The sequence below is a fragment of the Mchenga conophoros genome, linkage group LG13 (genome assembly GCF_057382185.1).
Source record: "Mchenga conophoros isolate Kocher_MC1m ecotype Shallow Benthic linkage group LG13, M_conophoros_male_GT1.1, whole genome shotgun sequence".
Taxonomy (NCBI): domain Eukaryota; kingdom Metazoa; phylum Chordata; class Actinopteri; order Cichliformes; family Cichlidae; genus Mchenga; species Mchenga conophoros.
Genome location: NC_140538.1, coordinates 15,864,836 through 15,878,716, shown reverse-complemented (window position 1 = coordinate 15,878,716; position 13,881 = coordinate 15,864,836). Strand labels below are relative to the sequence as shown.

The 13,881-nt window shown below is 39.3% G+C and overlaps 1 protein-coding gene across 13 annotated transcripts in view; it reads left to right on the top strand.

The window, feature by feature from the left end:
• Positions 1 to 13,881, top strand: part of kcnma1a (potassium large conductance calcium-activated channel, subfamily M, alpha member 1a) — a 151,503-nt gene that overhangs the window by 99,006 nt on the left and 38,616 nt on the right. For 11 of the 13 annotated variants that reach the window (XM_085296695.1, XM_085296692.1, XM_085296700.1 and 8 more), the window contains exons 9-18: positions 414 to 505; positions 5,978 to 6,088; positions 6,188 to 6,293; positions 6,664 to 6,746; positions 6,833 to 6,902; positions 7,791 to 7,946; positions 8,422 to 8,531; positions 8,721 to 8,789; positions 12,748 to 12,834; positions 12,929 to 13,005. In XM_085296695.1, the coding sequence (XP_085152821.1) occupies positions 414 to 505; positions 5,978 to 6,088; positions 6,188 to 6,293; positions 6,664 to 6,746; positions 6,833 to 6,902; positions 7,791 to 7,946; positions 8,422 to 8,531; positions 8,721 to 8,789; positions 12,748 to 12,834; positions 12,929 to 13,005 (961 nt within the window). Of the gene's footprint in view, positions 1 to 413; positions 506 to 599; positions 692 to 5,977; positions 6,089 to 6,187; positions 6,294 to 6,663; positions 6,747 to 6,832; positions 6,903 to 7,790; positions 7,947 to 8,421; positions 8,532 to 8,720; positions 8,790 to 12,747; positions 12,835 to 12,928; positions 13,006 to 13,881 lie in introns of all 13 variants that reach the window. The other 2 variants (XM_085296696.1, XM_085296691.1) reach the window with 1 other exon arrangement.

The following is a 13,881-nucleotide window of genomic DNA, read 5'->3' as shown; positions in this document are numbered from 1 at the left end:
TGTTTTGCAGCTGTGGACCATCAGGTGTGCCTATTCAAATCAACCTGCCAGGTCATCTGTGTTTGTTGGACAAAACATGGCACATAGGTTTTTATTCTTCCTCAGCTTTTCTCCAAAGAAAGGTTTTGGGTGTTAATTGCAGACTGACTAGCTGTCAGCTGTAACAAAATTATTGCCCACTAACCAAACCCGTTCTGAACTTTTAAACACTGGGGCTACTTCTTTTTTCCCTCCACTGATTTTTGTGAACTTTAGGGAGTCTCTCCAGGTAATGAGAGCGATGGGATTTACAGGCTAATTTTTTTTTTATATCCTCAGAAATCTGGATTCACGCACCAATCGCTCCACAACCCACTCTGCGCCATACTAGTCTCTTTTTTAGTCTCTTCTTCTGTCTTCTATCTTCTCCTTAGGCCATGTTTGCCAGCTACGTCCCTGAAATCATAGAGTTAATAGGAAACCGCAAGAAATATGGTGGTTCCTATAGTGCGGTTAATGGGAGAAAGTAAGTATTCCAGATGGTTCTGCTGTTTTTCTGTGTGCGGTAGAACCCTCTCTGCATGCTTTTTTTCTTTTTTTTTTCTATTCCATGCATGTAGGCCATGTTTGCTCGCTACGTGCCAGAAATTGCTGCTCTCATCCTTAATCGGAAGAAATTCGGAGGGAGTTATAACTCGACACGAGGCAGAAAGTAAGTTGAAATCCAGACAAGGTGTGGTTGTGTGACTAAGGTACACCTCCAGAAGTTGGTAGTTACTGGGGGTTAGTTAACTTGACTTTTTTAGAATGGTAAAGTTTAAACGCAGTTAAAGTAAAGGTACATTATGTCAAGTCACACTGCGTGACTGGAGACCTTGGCCAATAGGACACACATGTCCATGCCCTTTAATTCTCTCTTTCAGTCTTTCTCTTTCTGTCTTCTTCCTCTGTCTGCCTTTATCTATCCTCCATTCAAAGCTTTCCTAAAGTCATTTGTGTGCTTTTCATTTTCTTTCTGTGTCCTCCTTGAAACATCCTGTGTTGCGCTTTAATTTAATTTGGAAAATAGAGCTTTCATGACTATTACACTTTAGCCTAACAGGAAACTAACCTGTGGTGCTTCTATTTAATGTAACGTGTGCCCAGTGTGTCTCATCAATACAGGCTAGCCTACAGGGATTAATTAGAATCCATATCAAAAAGCAACAAAACAGTCATGAAATCCCTACTATCCGCTTTTAAAGCATTTTCTCACAAGAAAATAGAAAGATTTAAACATCTGCAAGTGCATTATTATTGGTGGTCTTTTTTTTTAAGAATCATCAATCTCAATGAGCATTGCAGGATACAATTTCTTTTCTAGTTTTTTTGTTTTTCTCTTTACTTTTGCTTTTTTTAAATTATTATATGCATTTTTTTCCCTGCTTGAATTCGTTTTGCATGCTTTGTGGAATTACTTTTTTCCTTAACTGCATCATATCGGGCATGTTCTCTATGACCTGCAGTCTTGTGGCTTTGTCATTAATTGCTAAATGGATGATAAAGTCATCCTTCTGTTGTCTGTCATTGCTAGCGCATCGCATCATCAATGCCTGACCTTACTCTGGCCCTGATCTTCAGTCAGCTCCCACACCCTGAATGCTGGATGCCTCGTTCCCATTGGAGGCTTTCAATTGCTTTTGGCTTGCTTTGCCTGCTTGGTTCGTTGATGCCCGCCTGGCTCTTATGTGTGTGTGGTGGTGGTGATGGTGGACTTTATCTCTGGAGGCTCTCATATTTATGTAAATGTGCGACTGCCCTCTCGCAGCCGAGGCTCCAGTACACTGTGAAGTATATGTGACACTGTGGTTATTATAGTGTTTGTACAAACGTGCCACAATACTTATTGTGAAGTTCTCTTCTCCTCTTCCCTCCTTGTGGCTCAAACCTTGAAATATTCAGCACACAGATTTAAATTAATCCAAAAGGAGCGTATACAGAACAGGGAAAGTGCTCTTTTCATTGTCCTCCGTCTCTTTTCTTCTAATTTTGTACGGCAGCCAGCATCTGCTACTATCTGCTGTCTACTCTTTCTCACTCTGTTTCTCTTTCCAATCTCACCCCCACCAGTTTCAGTCATTCTGTTCAGCGGAGCAGATTCTGAGGAGTCAGCAGTAGAACAAGACGTTAGGGGGAAAAAAAAGCCTTTGTGCAGTAACATTTGCCTGTCATTGAGATAAGATTGATGAAATGTTATGTTTGGCCAGTGACCTCAACCCAGGCTCACAGATGGGTGCTGAGAGAAGCCCTTGTCAAAATCGTGGATAGTTTCTCCAACACACTTTATTTTCTCCATCCACACCCCCCTTCCATGTCTCCTTCTGGTTAGAGTGCAAACATATTGTAACAATTGGAAGATATTCATCAAAGACTCAAGAGTAGCTACATTCTTTTACATTCTCATTTGGATATGTGCTTATAGGATGTAATGCAAATGAAAAAGTGGTTTGCCATGTGGATTTAGGATTTTCATTGGGCTTCAGTGCATTATCACTTCGCAGCTATCAGCCCACAATCCTCCAAATCTTGGAAATAAGATTAGGGGATTACACGTATCTGCCTGATTACAGAGCTCACAAACAATGAAGTCATGATACATAGTGAAGTTTATTAAATGTAGCCCTCATTTCATCTCTGGGCCTGGCTGCTGTCATTTGAACCAGGCCTTCAAAACTTATTTGGAAGTGAAAGGTTGGATTGGATCTGAACTGGATTTCTGTTTCATGCTAGCGTTGCTTATAGTACTCTGTGTAGTGTAGCGTACACCCGTGAGCGTAATGACAGCTCTCAGCCTGTGTGCGCTGATATAATAATGACAAGTGTTGCGTTCTGTTGGCGCCCACTGCACTCGGGGCTCTGTGGTTTCCATTATGACTCTATGGTTTCCATTAGCCCCAACTTCAAGAGAGGACTTGGCATGAAAACTGGCTTCAACCCTGGCTGAACTCTGACACACAACTTTGAAAGTCCTCCATCGAGGCTACAAACTTGAAGCGTGCAGACTCGGAGACTTTCAGTGTCAGGAATTAACACGTATTTGCATATTCACAAAACATGCACCTAGTTGAGGTTCCAACACAATTTCATGTAATTACACAATGACAAAATGCACTAAGTACGTTATGTCTGTGAGCTTAATTTGATTGGCTAGTGTTGGTAACATTTCACCTAGCTGATTCTTGGCATTAAACACAGGAGATGGTGTTTATTCCTCCCTTTCTTTAAGTTCCCTGAAAGGTGATACACCAAAACAGGGAACACAGATTTTGAAACTGCAACATTTTCATAAAGATGATTCTTGCAGTAAGTTTCGTCATCCTAAGGATTAGAGCAGTACCAAGTGAGTGACCTCTGTTGCTGACGTTTGAGCTCTGTGTTTGTTCGCTGTATTAAGTGTATCCCCAGTGACATCCTGAGATGTTTCCTGGCTGCATGTTCTTGTGTGCATGCTCTGTAAAACCCATTGGATTTGATTAATGTGACTCTGTGCCACACCTTTTTTTAGTTTCTGAGTTGTTGTCTATGGTTTCTTGTTAAAAGAAAGAAACCTGTTCCCTCTAAATGCTATGTTTATTTGTTTTCCTTTGATTCTTTCTGTATATGTCTAGCTAAAACTGTACTGCACAATCAGGTTGACTAAAAAGGGAGATATTTAGTTTTTGGGTAATTATAAATGGTTGAATTATCTTTAATATCTTCCCCCCATGTCCTGTTTAACTAGCTTATGATCTTGGTATTCAGCTTGATGCCTTTTTTGGCACAGAGATAGAGAGGGAAACTAAGTAGAAGTAGGAAACCTTTAAGGATATCAAGTGAATATTTCCATCTTAAATATAAGGACCTAAATTAGTGGCGTGTTCAAGATGTGGAAGAAAAGTTTGCTTCCCTGATTAAAAACCTATTTAGAAAAATGCACATGTCACGGAGATGCATTTACACTTCCAAGTTTGTGCTTAAGATCCACAACCTCCATTGAACCCACATGAATCAAATAATTTGCCTTATAAATCTTTAAACTTCCTCTACCCTCGGACGAGCATCGGGATACTTGAATAGGAAAACATGACTGATTGTGTGTGTGTGTGGGTTTTTAAAAAAAATATTTTTTTAACATTTCATAAAATGAGAGACTTCTTGTGCCAGATACTGCTGGCTGCCCACAGACATCCCAGCTCATCAGCTTGTAAGACCACACGGCCCTTTGCTCAGCTCTGGCCAACCATGCAATCACGACCGCTCATTAGATTCTCTTAAAGGACAGACGCAACATCTGCGAAGAACATTATATCCTGTAACATCCACAAACTGTCATTCCCTCAATATGCCCGTCGCATTACTTTGCCAAGTCCACATCAGTTCAGGTACAGGGCAGAAGAACACTCAATGATCTGGACTATGGTTCTCATCTAACATCAATAAATATCTTTGTTCCCTTTAAACCTGCCAAACTGATTCAGGTTTCAATAATGCTTTATACAGCTTTAGACATCAACTTTAAAGGCCAGTCTGTTCACCACGACTCCCTTCTTCTGTGTAAGCACTTGATAATAGAAATCTCTCCTACAAATGTACACGATAAGAACTTGGACTTCAAACAAATATGACCACCAATTTTTTTTCTTTATTTTTGGAAAAAGTAACTCAATACACCTTGTGTTAAGTGCAAAGCTGTCCAGTACCCAGGCACTCAAAAACTAAAGTGGTTCAATTGTCTCTTGGCACATCAAGTGGTGGATAAGGCCATTGTCATTACACAGATTGCCTTACAGGTCTCCATAGGGTAATTAGGGTGTCTGCCGAGTGTCCACACTAATCTATGTCAGTATTAGGTCTGGGTTTTACTGTGCAAGGCTTGGCAATAAGACTTCACAAATGACATTTAGCAGTAAGTCCAGCAGAGTAGCTCAGCTTACCATAGTGCAAATTAATCTTATGAAGGGTTTTAAATCCACATTAGCGTGATTGAATTAAATCAGAATTATTGAATGCTCGTGCTTAAAGTCCCTTTAATACCAACAGCCATGACTATGACTTTATTAGGAAGAAAAAACGAGATAAAGTAGTAAGATAACCTAATATAACAGGATAAAATGCAATGGAAATATGTAAAATAAAGGCAATGTTTTTTTTATTAACACCAATATTTGAATTCTTAGATTTAGGATGTTAAAATATTCGAGTTACAGAAGCACCACAAGTTTATTTGCTGGAACAATGTCCATCCAAACTGCCCCGAGTGTCCATAAAGTTGGCATAAATATGAAGTTGACCTGAACTTGATCACTTTATATTGTCGTCAGAAGATAAACAGGGACACAACCTCAAACCTCAAACCGTTCCAAACCTTTCTCACTCCCTTACGGCTGTAATCAGCCCCGTACAGCTTCTGACAGATCCCTCTGCTGTAATGCACTACCGAATCTTGCCAGAGACCTGTCAAAAACTCCGAGGCCCTGTTTACAATTCTTGTCAACCACAGGCCTCCAAATCATTTTGAGAGTTTTAGTAATGCTCTGTGTAAAAGCACAAGCATATTGATGTACATGTCTTTGTCAACATCTATTCAGCTCACAAAGGGGCGGTTTGGCTGAAGGGACAATTTTTTTTTATTGAGAACGGATGACAGTCCAACCACTGTGGGCTGTGTGATTATATCTTAGATTTTTTTTTTTTTCAAGTGGTCGCGAGTTGAGTGTTTGATTGTACTTGTCGTGCAGAATTTAACCACTTTCATTGCATCGAGGAAAATATTCACTTTTATGGCAAAAATGATAATTCGGTTAGTTGTTTGCTTCGAAAAGACATTTCTTGACATGTATATATATTTTTTTCAGTCTTTATTTGAGTTAGATGTTAGAGTGCTTTGGTTTGACTGATTATCTCTGGGAGACATGCCAGTGTCTGCAGTGATTTATGTTGCCCACTCAAGATGATTTCTTCACCCCCCTCCCTCTTTCAGGCACATTGTGGTCTGTGGTCATATTACCCTCGAAAGTGTCTCCAACTTCCTCAAAGACTTCCTACACAAGGACAGGGATGATGTCAATGTAGAAATTGTTTTTCTCCATAAGTAAGTTAATTTTGTCTTTCTCACCCTTTGTAGCTTAGCAACAAACGAACTATTGCATAGGAGCTATATTTATGTGCTAACCCATCTTCTTTTTTTTAGTATTTCCCCTAATCTTGAGCTGGAAGCCTTGTTCAAACGCCATTTTACCCAAGTAGAGTTCTACCAGGGATCGGTTCTCAACCCTCATGATCTGGCCCGAGTGAAGGTACCGGCTGGTGGCGAGACTCCTGGAGCAATGAAAATCCTTAACATTTTTGACAGCTGTTGTTGAACTTAAGAGTAGAAACATTTTTCACAGATTAGCTGCAGTTGTGTGCGTCACTGATTAGCAGGCTATAAACTGTATAAATTCAGCTGACAAAGAGAGTAAAGAAAAAATGCAGAAGAATGATAATCTAATGATATCCATTTCAATTTTTTAGCCAAAATATATCAGGACAGAAGAAAGAAAGAAAATACTTTTTTTGTTGTTGTTGAGCAGATTTAAACCATCTGGTATATTGGATACTTTTTTATTAAATACAGACGTGCACTTTAATGTTGTCATATTTGTTTCTTTGGTACTCTACACATAGATCGAGTCAGCAGATGCCTGCTTAATCCTAGCCAACAAGTATTGTGCAGATCCTGATGCTGAAGATGCCTCCAACATCATGAGGTATTCTCTCTTCTGGACAATCAGTAACAACTGGCTTGCGGAGGTGTTATGTTTCCTTGCTCACTTTATCTGCCTGTTTTTCAAAGGGTCATTTCCATCAAGAACTATCACCCCAAGATCAGAATAATCACACAGATGCTGCAGTATCACAATAAGGTGAGACGTCTCGGTGCCCTGCATTGTGTAGTGTATGTTTGCTTCACTTCATCTTGGCCGCTCTCCAACCTTTCCTCACAGAAAGATTATGGCTGCAGTAAAATGGCAATCCTGTCAGCTTGAGAGCTATGTGGTGCTTTTAAGGATTCATGGTAACTTTGACATATAAGTGACTTTTTAAAGCATCCACTCGCTCAGCTGCTTACATGCTGTGCATGCTCCTGAAGAATGGACCTCACTTTTTTAAATGAAGAATTAATAGAGCAGCACTTAGCATGGTAAATAGTATTACAGGAGAAAATGTGAGCTTTTGAAAATGTGTCTTTTATATTTAATAATTGTGTGTCTGAATCACTGCATCTGTCATATGACATGGCAAGGAGATATGCAAATATGTATATATTTTTTTAAATTGCTGTGAATGATGCCCTTTATGTATGGAAACTGGTACACTAACTGAGACTTGTACATTGTAAGGGATTTACCCAGGATGCTAACTTTTCTAGTAGTTAGCTGACTTTAGGAAAGGAACAGCTCTACATTTCTAGGATAAGCTAGTTAGTTTTTATTTATTTTATTGTATGCTAAGCTAACTGGCTGTTTATTGTAACTGTTTAATTTAATTTGCATTCACATGTTTGCATTTCAGCTTTGAACTAATTGAGGTAGATCATGTTAATTAGTGGACTTTTGTTATCCTGAATGTTGGATTTCAATACCACCGCATAAAGCCAAGCTAGCTTACCCCAGTTTCCAGTTTTTATGCTAACCCAGTTCCCAGTTCAAGCAGATATGAGGGTTGTATTAATGTTATCTGTTCCAAAAGAAATGTGACTCATATATACAGTTTTCTGTGTTTCTGACCTCTCTAACTTTCATGTGATGAAGGCCCATCTACTGAATATTCCAAGCTGGAACTGGAAGGAGGGTGATGATGCTATCTGCTTGGCAGAGCTGAAGGCAGGCTTCATTGCGCAGAGTTGTCTGGCCCAGGGTCTGTCGACAATGCTAGCCAACCTCTTCTCCATGAGGTCCTTTATTGAGGTAACAGAGTGGACTATTGACGAATGATTTCTCACATTGCATTTTTTGCACATGAGGTGATTTATTAAGGGATTATAGGCTAAATAAGAAGGTTCTCTGCTGACACATGGACTAGGTCTGTCAAACAGTGCATTCCCTAAAAAAAAATTGACATCTCTGTCCAGAGACGGGCTTCCATTAGTGTGTTTTCAGTCATTCTGGCACATCATATTTTATTGTGTGACATGTCATGTGGAATCTGTTCAGTGTTCTCTGCGGCTTAGAATTGAAGAGGTGCTTGCTTCTATCAAAAAACTGTTCTCATGTCATAAAGATGATAGATCAGCTTATAATGACCAGGCTGATGTTGTGCAGTGGGACATCTGCTGACCAGATTAGGCTGCTTTTGGAAGGAAAACTGTTCTTTTTTTTTTCTTACTTTTTTTTCTTAACCAACACATGTGACATTTCCCTGTTTCATTTTTTTTTTTATCAGATCGAGGAGGACACATGGCAGAAGTATTACCTTGAAGGAGTGGCTAATGAGATGTACACAGAGTATTTGTCCAGTGCCTTTGTAGGCCTCTCCTTCCCCATGGTCTGCGAGTAAGTATCACTCTTTGATCAACACGACCACTCTCAATGGTAGGTAGCTTAAAAATATATATAATGCAAAGTAAGAATGACAAAAAAGAGGAGTGTTGGGATGTAAGGCTGTGGATTTTAACGGTTTTTGAACACATCAGTCATCTGCTTATATCCTGCTCTTCTCTAATGAGTGCACTTGTTTTACAGGCTGTGTTACGTGAAACTGAAGCTGTTGCTTATTGCCATTGAATTCAAGTCTGAGCAGAGAGAGAGCAGGTTGGTATAGCGGATCTTTCCGGAGCATCTGATACAGCTGTGATAACAGTGAACTGCACTGTACTTTGCTAAAAGTAGATCTTCTAATAAGATATCTCGATTTTTCTTTTCCTCTCAAGTCCTCTTTGCAGCTTGTTATCTATGCAGTTGATATTCATTTTTCAGATCAATTTGGTGAACACTTGAGCATTATTGTGTCACCATGAGGTACTCCCTATAATAAATAATTCAGTATTTATTTTTTTCTGAGCTATTACCCTCTTTAAAAAGCAAATAAATGGGATTGATATTGGCCAAGGATTCGGGTCACAAGCTTTTAGGTAAACCTTGCAGGTATGCAGGACAAAAAAAACTTGAAATGTGGTTAAACTGTGATTGGTTTCAGAGAAGTACTAGGTACTGCACTGGATTAACTTCATGTTCACGGTCCTTTTTCAGAGACAAACTTCACACCTAAATAACAAATTTGCTTCACGTTTAAATTTCACATAATGTGTCTCCTGCACTTTTTACTGTGCTCCTGCTCTGTCTTTATGATTATCACTAACTCTACATGAGTGCTGGTTTTATCACCAATAACGACACAAAATGCATTTTTTCAGTAGTCTCAATTTGCCAAATCCCACTCACCCTTCCCCATTCACCTGTGTCAAATGTTTGTGTACTAACGAGGTTGCATGGTTAATTTAATATTAATTAAAGATGATGTAAATTCTAGTTGATACTAATTGAATACACTTTATATAACCCAGTGGGCTAAATTGTGTCCATGGTCCAATCACTTTCAAGGTAGTTGAGCTTTTTCTTTTACGTTTTTTCTTTTTGTACATTTTGTAGTGACACCCTAGAATATTTTATTTATACTTTCAAACCTTTTATTAAACATATTCTCTGCCCTCTATGTACTTTTTGTAAAAGATGAATAACTTCAAACACTGTTTTTTCTTCATTTTTATGACTCTGAGTTGCAAGGCCCTCAGACAAAGACAAAGTTGCATCACACGCTGCCATATAATGAAAGCATAGCTTGTAAATGGGCAGAGAAGCATTAGCTATATTCTCCTCTTCTTTTATATTCATGATAACTGTTTGATTTGAGATTTTTTCTTGTTGTTTGCAGAAGCCGAAAGCGGTATGCCCTCTACCTTATCTTACTTCCAAAGTTCCACCCAATCGTCACCACTTTAAAGCTTCTGACTTTGGGAGTTTCCCCAAGGATATTTTTCCAAACACTATCTCACAGGCCTCTTTTTCTAACTCCTTTTTATGGTGTCCCTTGTGCTTAATGCACTAACTTCTTTGCAGGCAGAGAGAGGATAGATAAATTGGACATGTTTGTAGAAGTGCTGTTTTCTTTTCTTTTTTCTTTTTGTCTTTGCTGTTGTCGCTGTACCAAGGCCAAACACTCACCCTCTCCATATCTACCTCTTATTTGATCTTTTCATTTTTGTCCTCAAGCAAACTCCTTTGCTCCTTTAGTTTCTTTCTCTCACACTTTCAGTTCTTTTTCAGTGTCGCTCAGTCGTTACCCTACTGTTTCTTAGCTTTGACGAGCCACGTTTTCCACTCATCGGTGTTTAAAAGTCTTCACCAGAACAGTACAGTGAGGAGTTTCTGTATGCATATCTCAGACATCAGATATGGTGTTGATAGGCACTGATATCCTACAACTTTGGATATAATCTTTAAATAAAATGACTGATTACACGCCACTGCTGTAGGCGGTGATTGATATAGCAGTATGTTTTTTGTTGTTGTTTTTCATGGTTTTATTATACCAGCAGCACCTCACCAATCTTTGTTTTTTCATGATTTTTTTAAGACACTAGAAAAGGCATGGAGCTGTTGATTTTGGATAGCATTGGGTTTATCCAAACTGAAGTTTTATTTATGTGGCCCACATTTCACTCTTGCATCCCATCACCCTCTCATGTCCTCATTCCCAAATGTGTATCCATCTGTGCATGTATGCGCGTCTGCGTATGTGCAATCACCTCGGAAGGGAGAGTTTGTGTTTTGAGTGTGTGTGCGTGTGCGAGTGCGGAGTTTTGTGCGTCTCAGCCACCGTGTACAGTCATGCTCGTGCGTCTCTCGAGTAGATGTTCTTAAGTGAGGTCACTTCCTGTCAGTTTGGTGTTTGAGAAACAATCCAACTGCACAGAAGTTACTGCAACCGTCTGCATCTACGTACCTGTCCCTATACCTGTACTGCAGTGGCTATGCCTTTCTGTTTTATTATTGTCCTCCTCATACTGTTTGGTAACTGCATGCTACGACACTATCACATAAAGTGTTTGATGCTTGCCTTGTTGCTCACAATATGAGGTTTTGATGCGTCTTCTTGGCTTTTATTCACCAGTTTGCACACGACTCAAGAAAAATGTCTTGGATAGTTACACCTGTAAAATCTCAGATTTGGGCAGCAATGTTTGTGGAACTGTCTTGATTTGATTGGTTTCTTTGTTTTATTTTTGACTAAAAAAGCATGCCAGGTATAATGCCTGTTAACTTCTCTGGGGGCCATTCAATCTGAGCGTATGTTAGGTGCTATTTTACTTCTTGCAGTATGGAAAGAAAATTCTGATCTGCATGACTGGTGCAATTTGATCACATCCCAATATGTATATGGATTCAATTGCTCCCTTAATAGTTTTTTTTTAATTTCCTCCCTAATGTAACCTTTTTCCAGAGCTCAGAGGAAAGATGTTGTGCGATAATATACTTGTTCCCTTCTCCCCCGAATCTAGACCTCACATACTCTTTCAAAATGAATGACTAAAATGCCGTGAATAGTTATTACACGCGTAAGTGTGAATCAAGTTGGTAACACACAATCAGTCGAGCTTTTCTCGTTTATCAATGTTGCAAATTTACAAAAGCTTAAAATGTAAACAGAGCAGCGAATGAGACAAAAAAAAGAATCAAGATCATCTTTCATCTGGGCTTGTATTTTGAAAGAGTGACCCTTAAAGGTTTGTGGGTACAGTGTTTTGATATCTTACTTCACACTCACTTCATTGATGATTGTTGCCCACAGGTAACCATTAATGACCGGGGTGTGTGTGCGTGTGCGTGTGTGCATATTTGTGTGTGGCGTCTACTTTTTGTCTTAGTCTAATTAATGGGGAATGATACAGCCAATCACTTAAAGTACCCTTGACTATTAAACCAAATCCCACTTTATCACAAAAGAAGCGAGTAATTATTATTTATTACAGTAACACATTTCTTTTAAATCAAAATATAATGAAAATGATTAAAGCAGTTTGTACTTAACTAGACATGCATTACAAGTATTTGTAATGGAGCAACACATTTGGACCAGTCTTATTTTCCCCTAGCAGAGTCTAGAGCAGACTCAATTGTAAGAATTAGCTCAGTATAATAAACAGAAAGAGCTGTTCATTCCCTTGCATTCTACTGTCAAGTACTAACTGAGATACACCTACTGGACATTCTCTGTACGACAGCCGTGTCTCAGTGGACATCATAACATCTGTTCTGACTAGATGACTGCATTTGAGTGCTGAGACTAAAACCACTCCATGGCCATAATTTTAATTCTTTCTGCCCTCGTCCCTCTACTTGTATCTCTCTGTCCTTCTCTTCCACCCCCGGGGCAATCCAATGCCACTTCGTAGAGAAAAGAATTAAAATTCAATGTGCGATCATTACTGTTGTACATTTTTGTCCATCCGTGTGAGTATCGCATCAGTAAATTGCCTCAAATCAGAAGGAGCAAGTGTGTTTGTGGTAACTTACAAGACACACGTAACAAAGGGAAGGATAATGTGTTTAAAATGATGCAAAAAAGGAAGCCCGGCAAAGTCCAGATTCAATTTTAGGGCTTCAACAAGTGTGTGTACCATTCCTCTTGATTAGCATGTTGTGTGCATGAATTTTGTGTATGTCCAGATGTTAATGAGCATTATTTGTCTGTATGTCTTTGATTACCCAGCATTCTCATCAACCCGGGCAACCATGTCAAGCTGCAGGAGGGAACACTGGGATTTTTTATCGCTAGTGATGCCAAAGAAGTAAAAAGGTAATTGGGCCATCCTGCCAAACGGCGGGGTCACTAACCGTGTCAGTTGACAAATGAATAGGAGCGCTAAACATGTTTACTGTGTCACTTTTAGAGCATTTTTCTACTGCAAAGCTTGTCATGATGACATCACAGACCCCAAACGGATCAAGAAGTGCGGCTGCAAGCGACGTGAGTAGCTGTGCCTTTATTTTGCCCCACTGGCACCCTTCCTTCCCTTCCTTCTCACTCCAAAGACCAACCTATGGGTCTCGTCTTTCTCTTTATTCATAGGTGTGCACATGGTTATTATGCCTTTCATTGTGTTGTTGTTCTTCTTGTACTCTGAATCTGTGTTTTAAACATTATATTGCCATTATACTCTTAGGGAAAGTGTTTGTTATTGGTCCCATTTGAGCTTCCATAACCTCCATTATAGTATGATCATAAGTCAAAGCACTTTTGTTTCTTTGTCAAAATGTAGCTGTTGCCATCTTTAAATGTCTATTCATCTTGCTTTAACCACTGAATCACCACTTTATTTGCACAAACTGAGACTGTATTGCAGTGAATGAAATGCAAAGTGCTAACATGTAAGTAGAAAGCGTAAGAGTCTAAACCAGGCTTGTTTCTGTATTGCATTTGAAACATTAGAAAGTAGAGCAGATCCACCAAGTGCCCTATGTTGCAATTATAAAGGATGGGTTCAGGTTCTGCCAGTGCTTTACCTGCTTCACCTAGTTTAATGAAATTCAGCCTGGTAGTTTCTGAGTACTGATCACATGCTGTGCCTCAGCCTCAGCTTGGTGGAGGAATTAGGAAACATATCCTCTTACTTACATATGAATGCTCTCAGTGAAATATTTTAAGGCTGTTTCATTCTTCTCAATTGTTTTATAGGTCACAAATGTTATGGATAGGGTTGCTAGCTGTTAATTTTCTAATTTAGCTATGCAAACACCCACATCAAATCAGTGAATGTTTTATGCAGATACAACATTACCATTAAGGCAGGAAATGCACGCAAATACATCCTGACCTATGTGCAGGCGACACTTGTCAGAATGT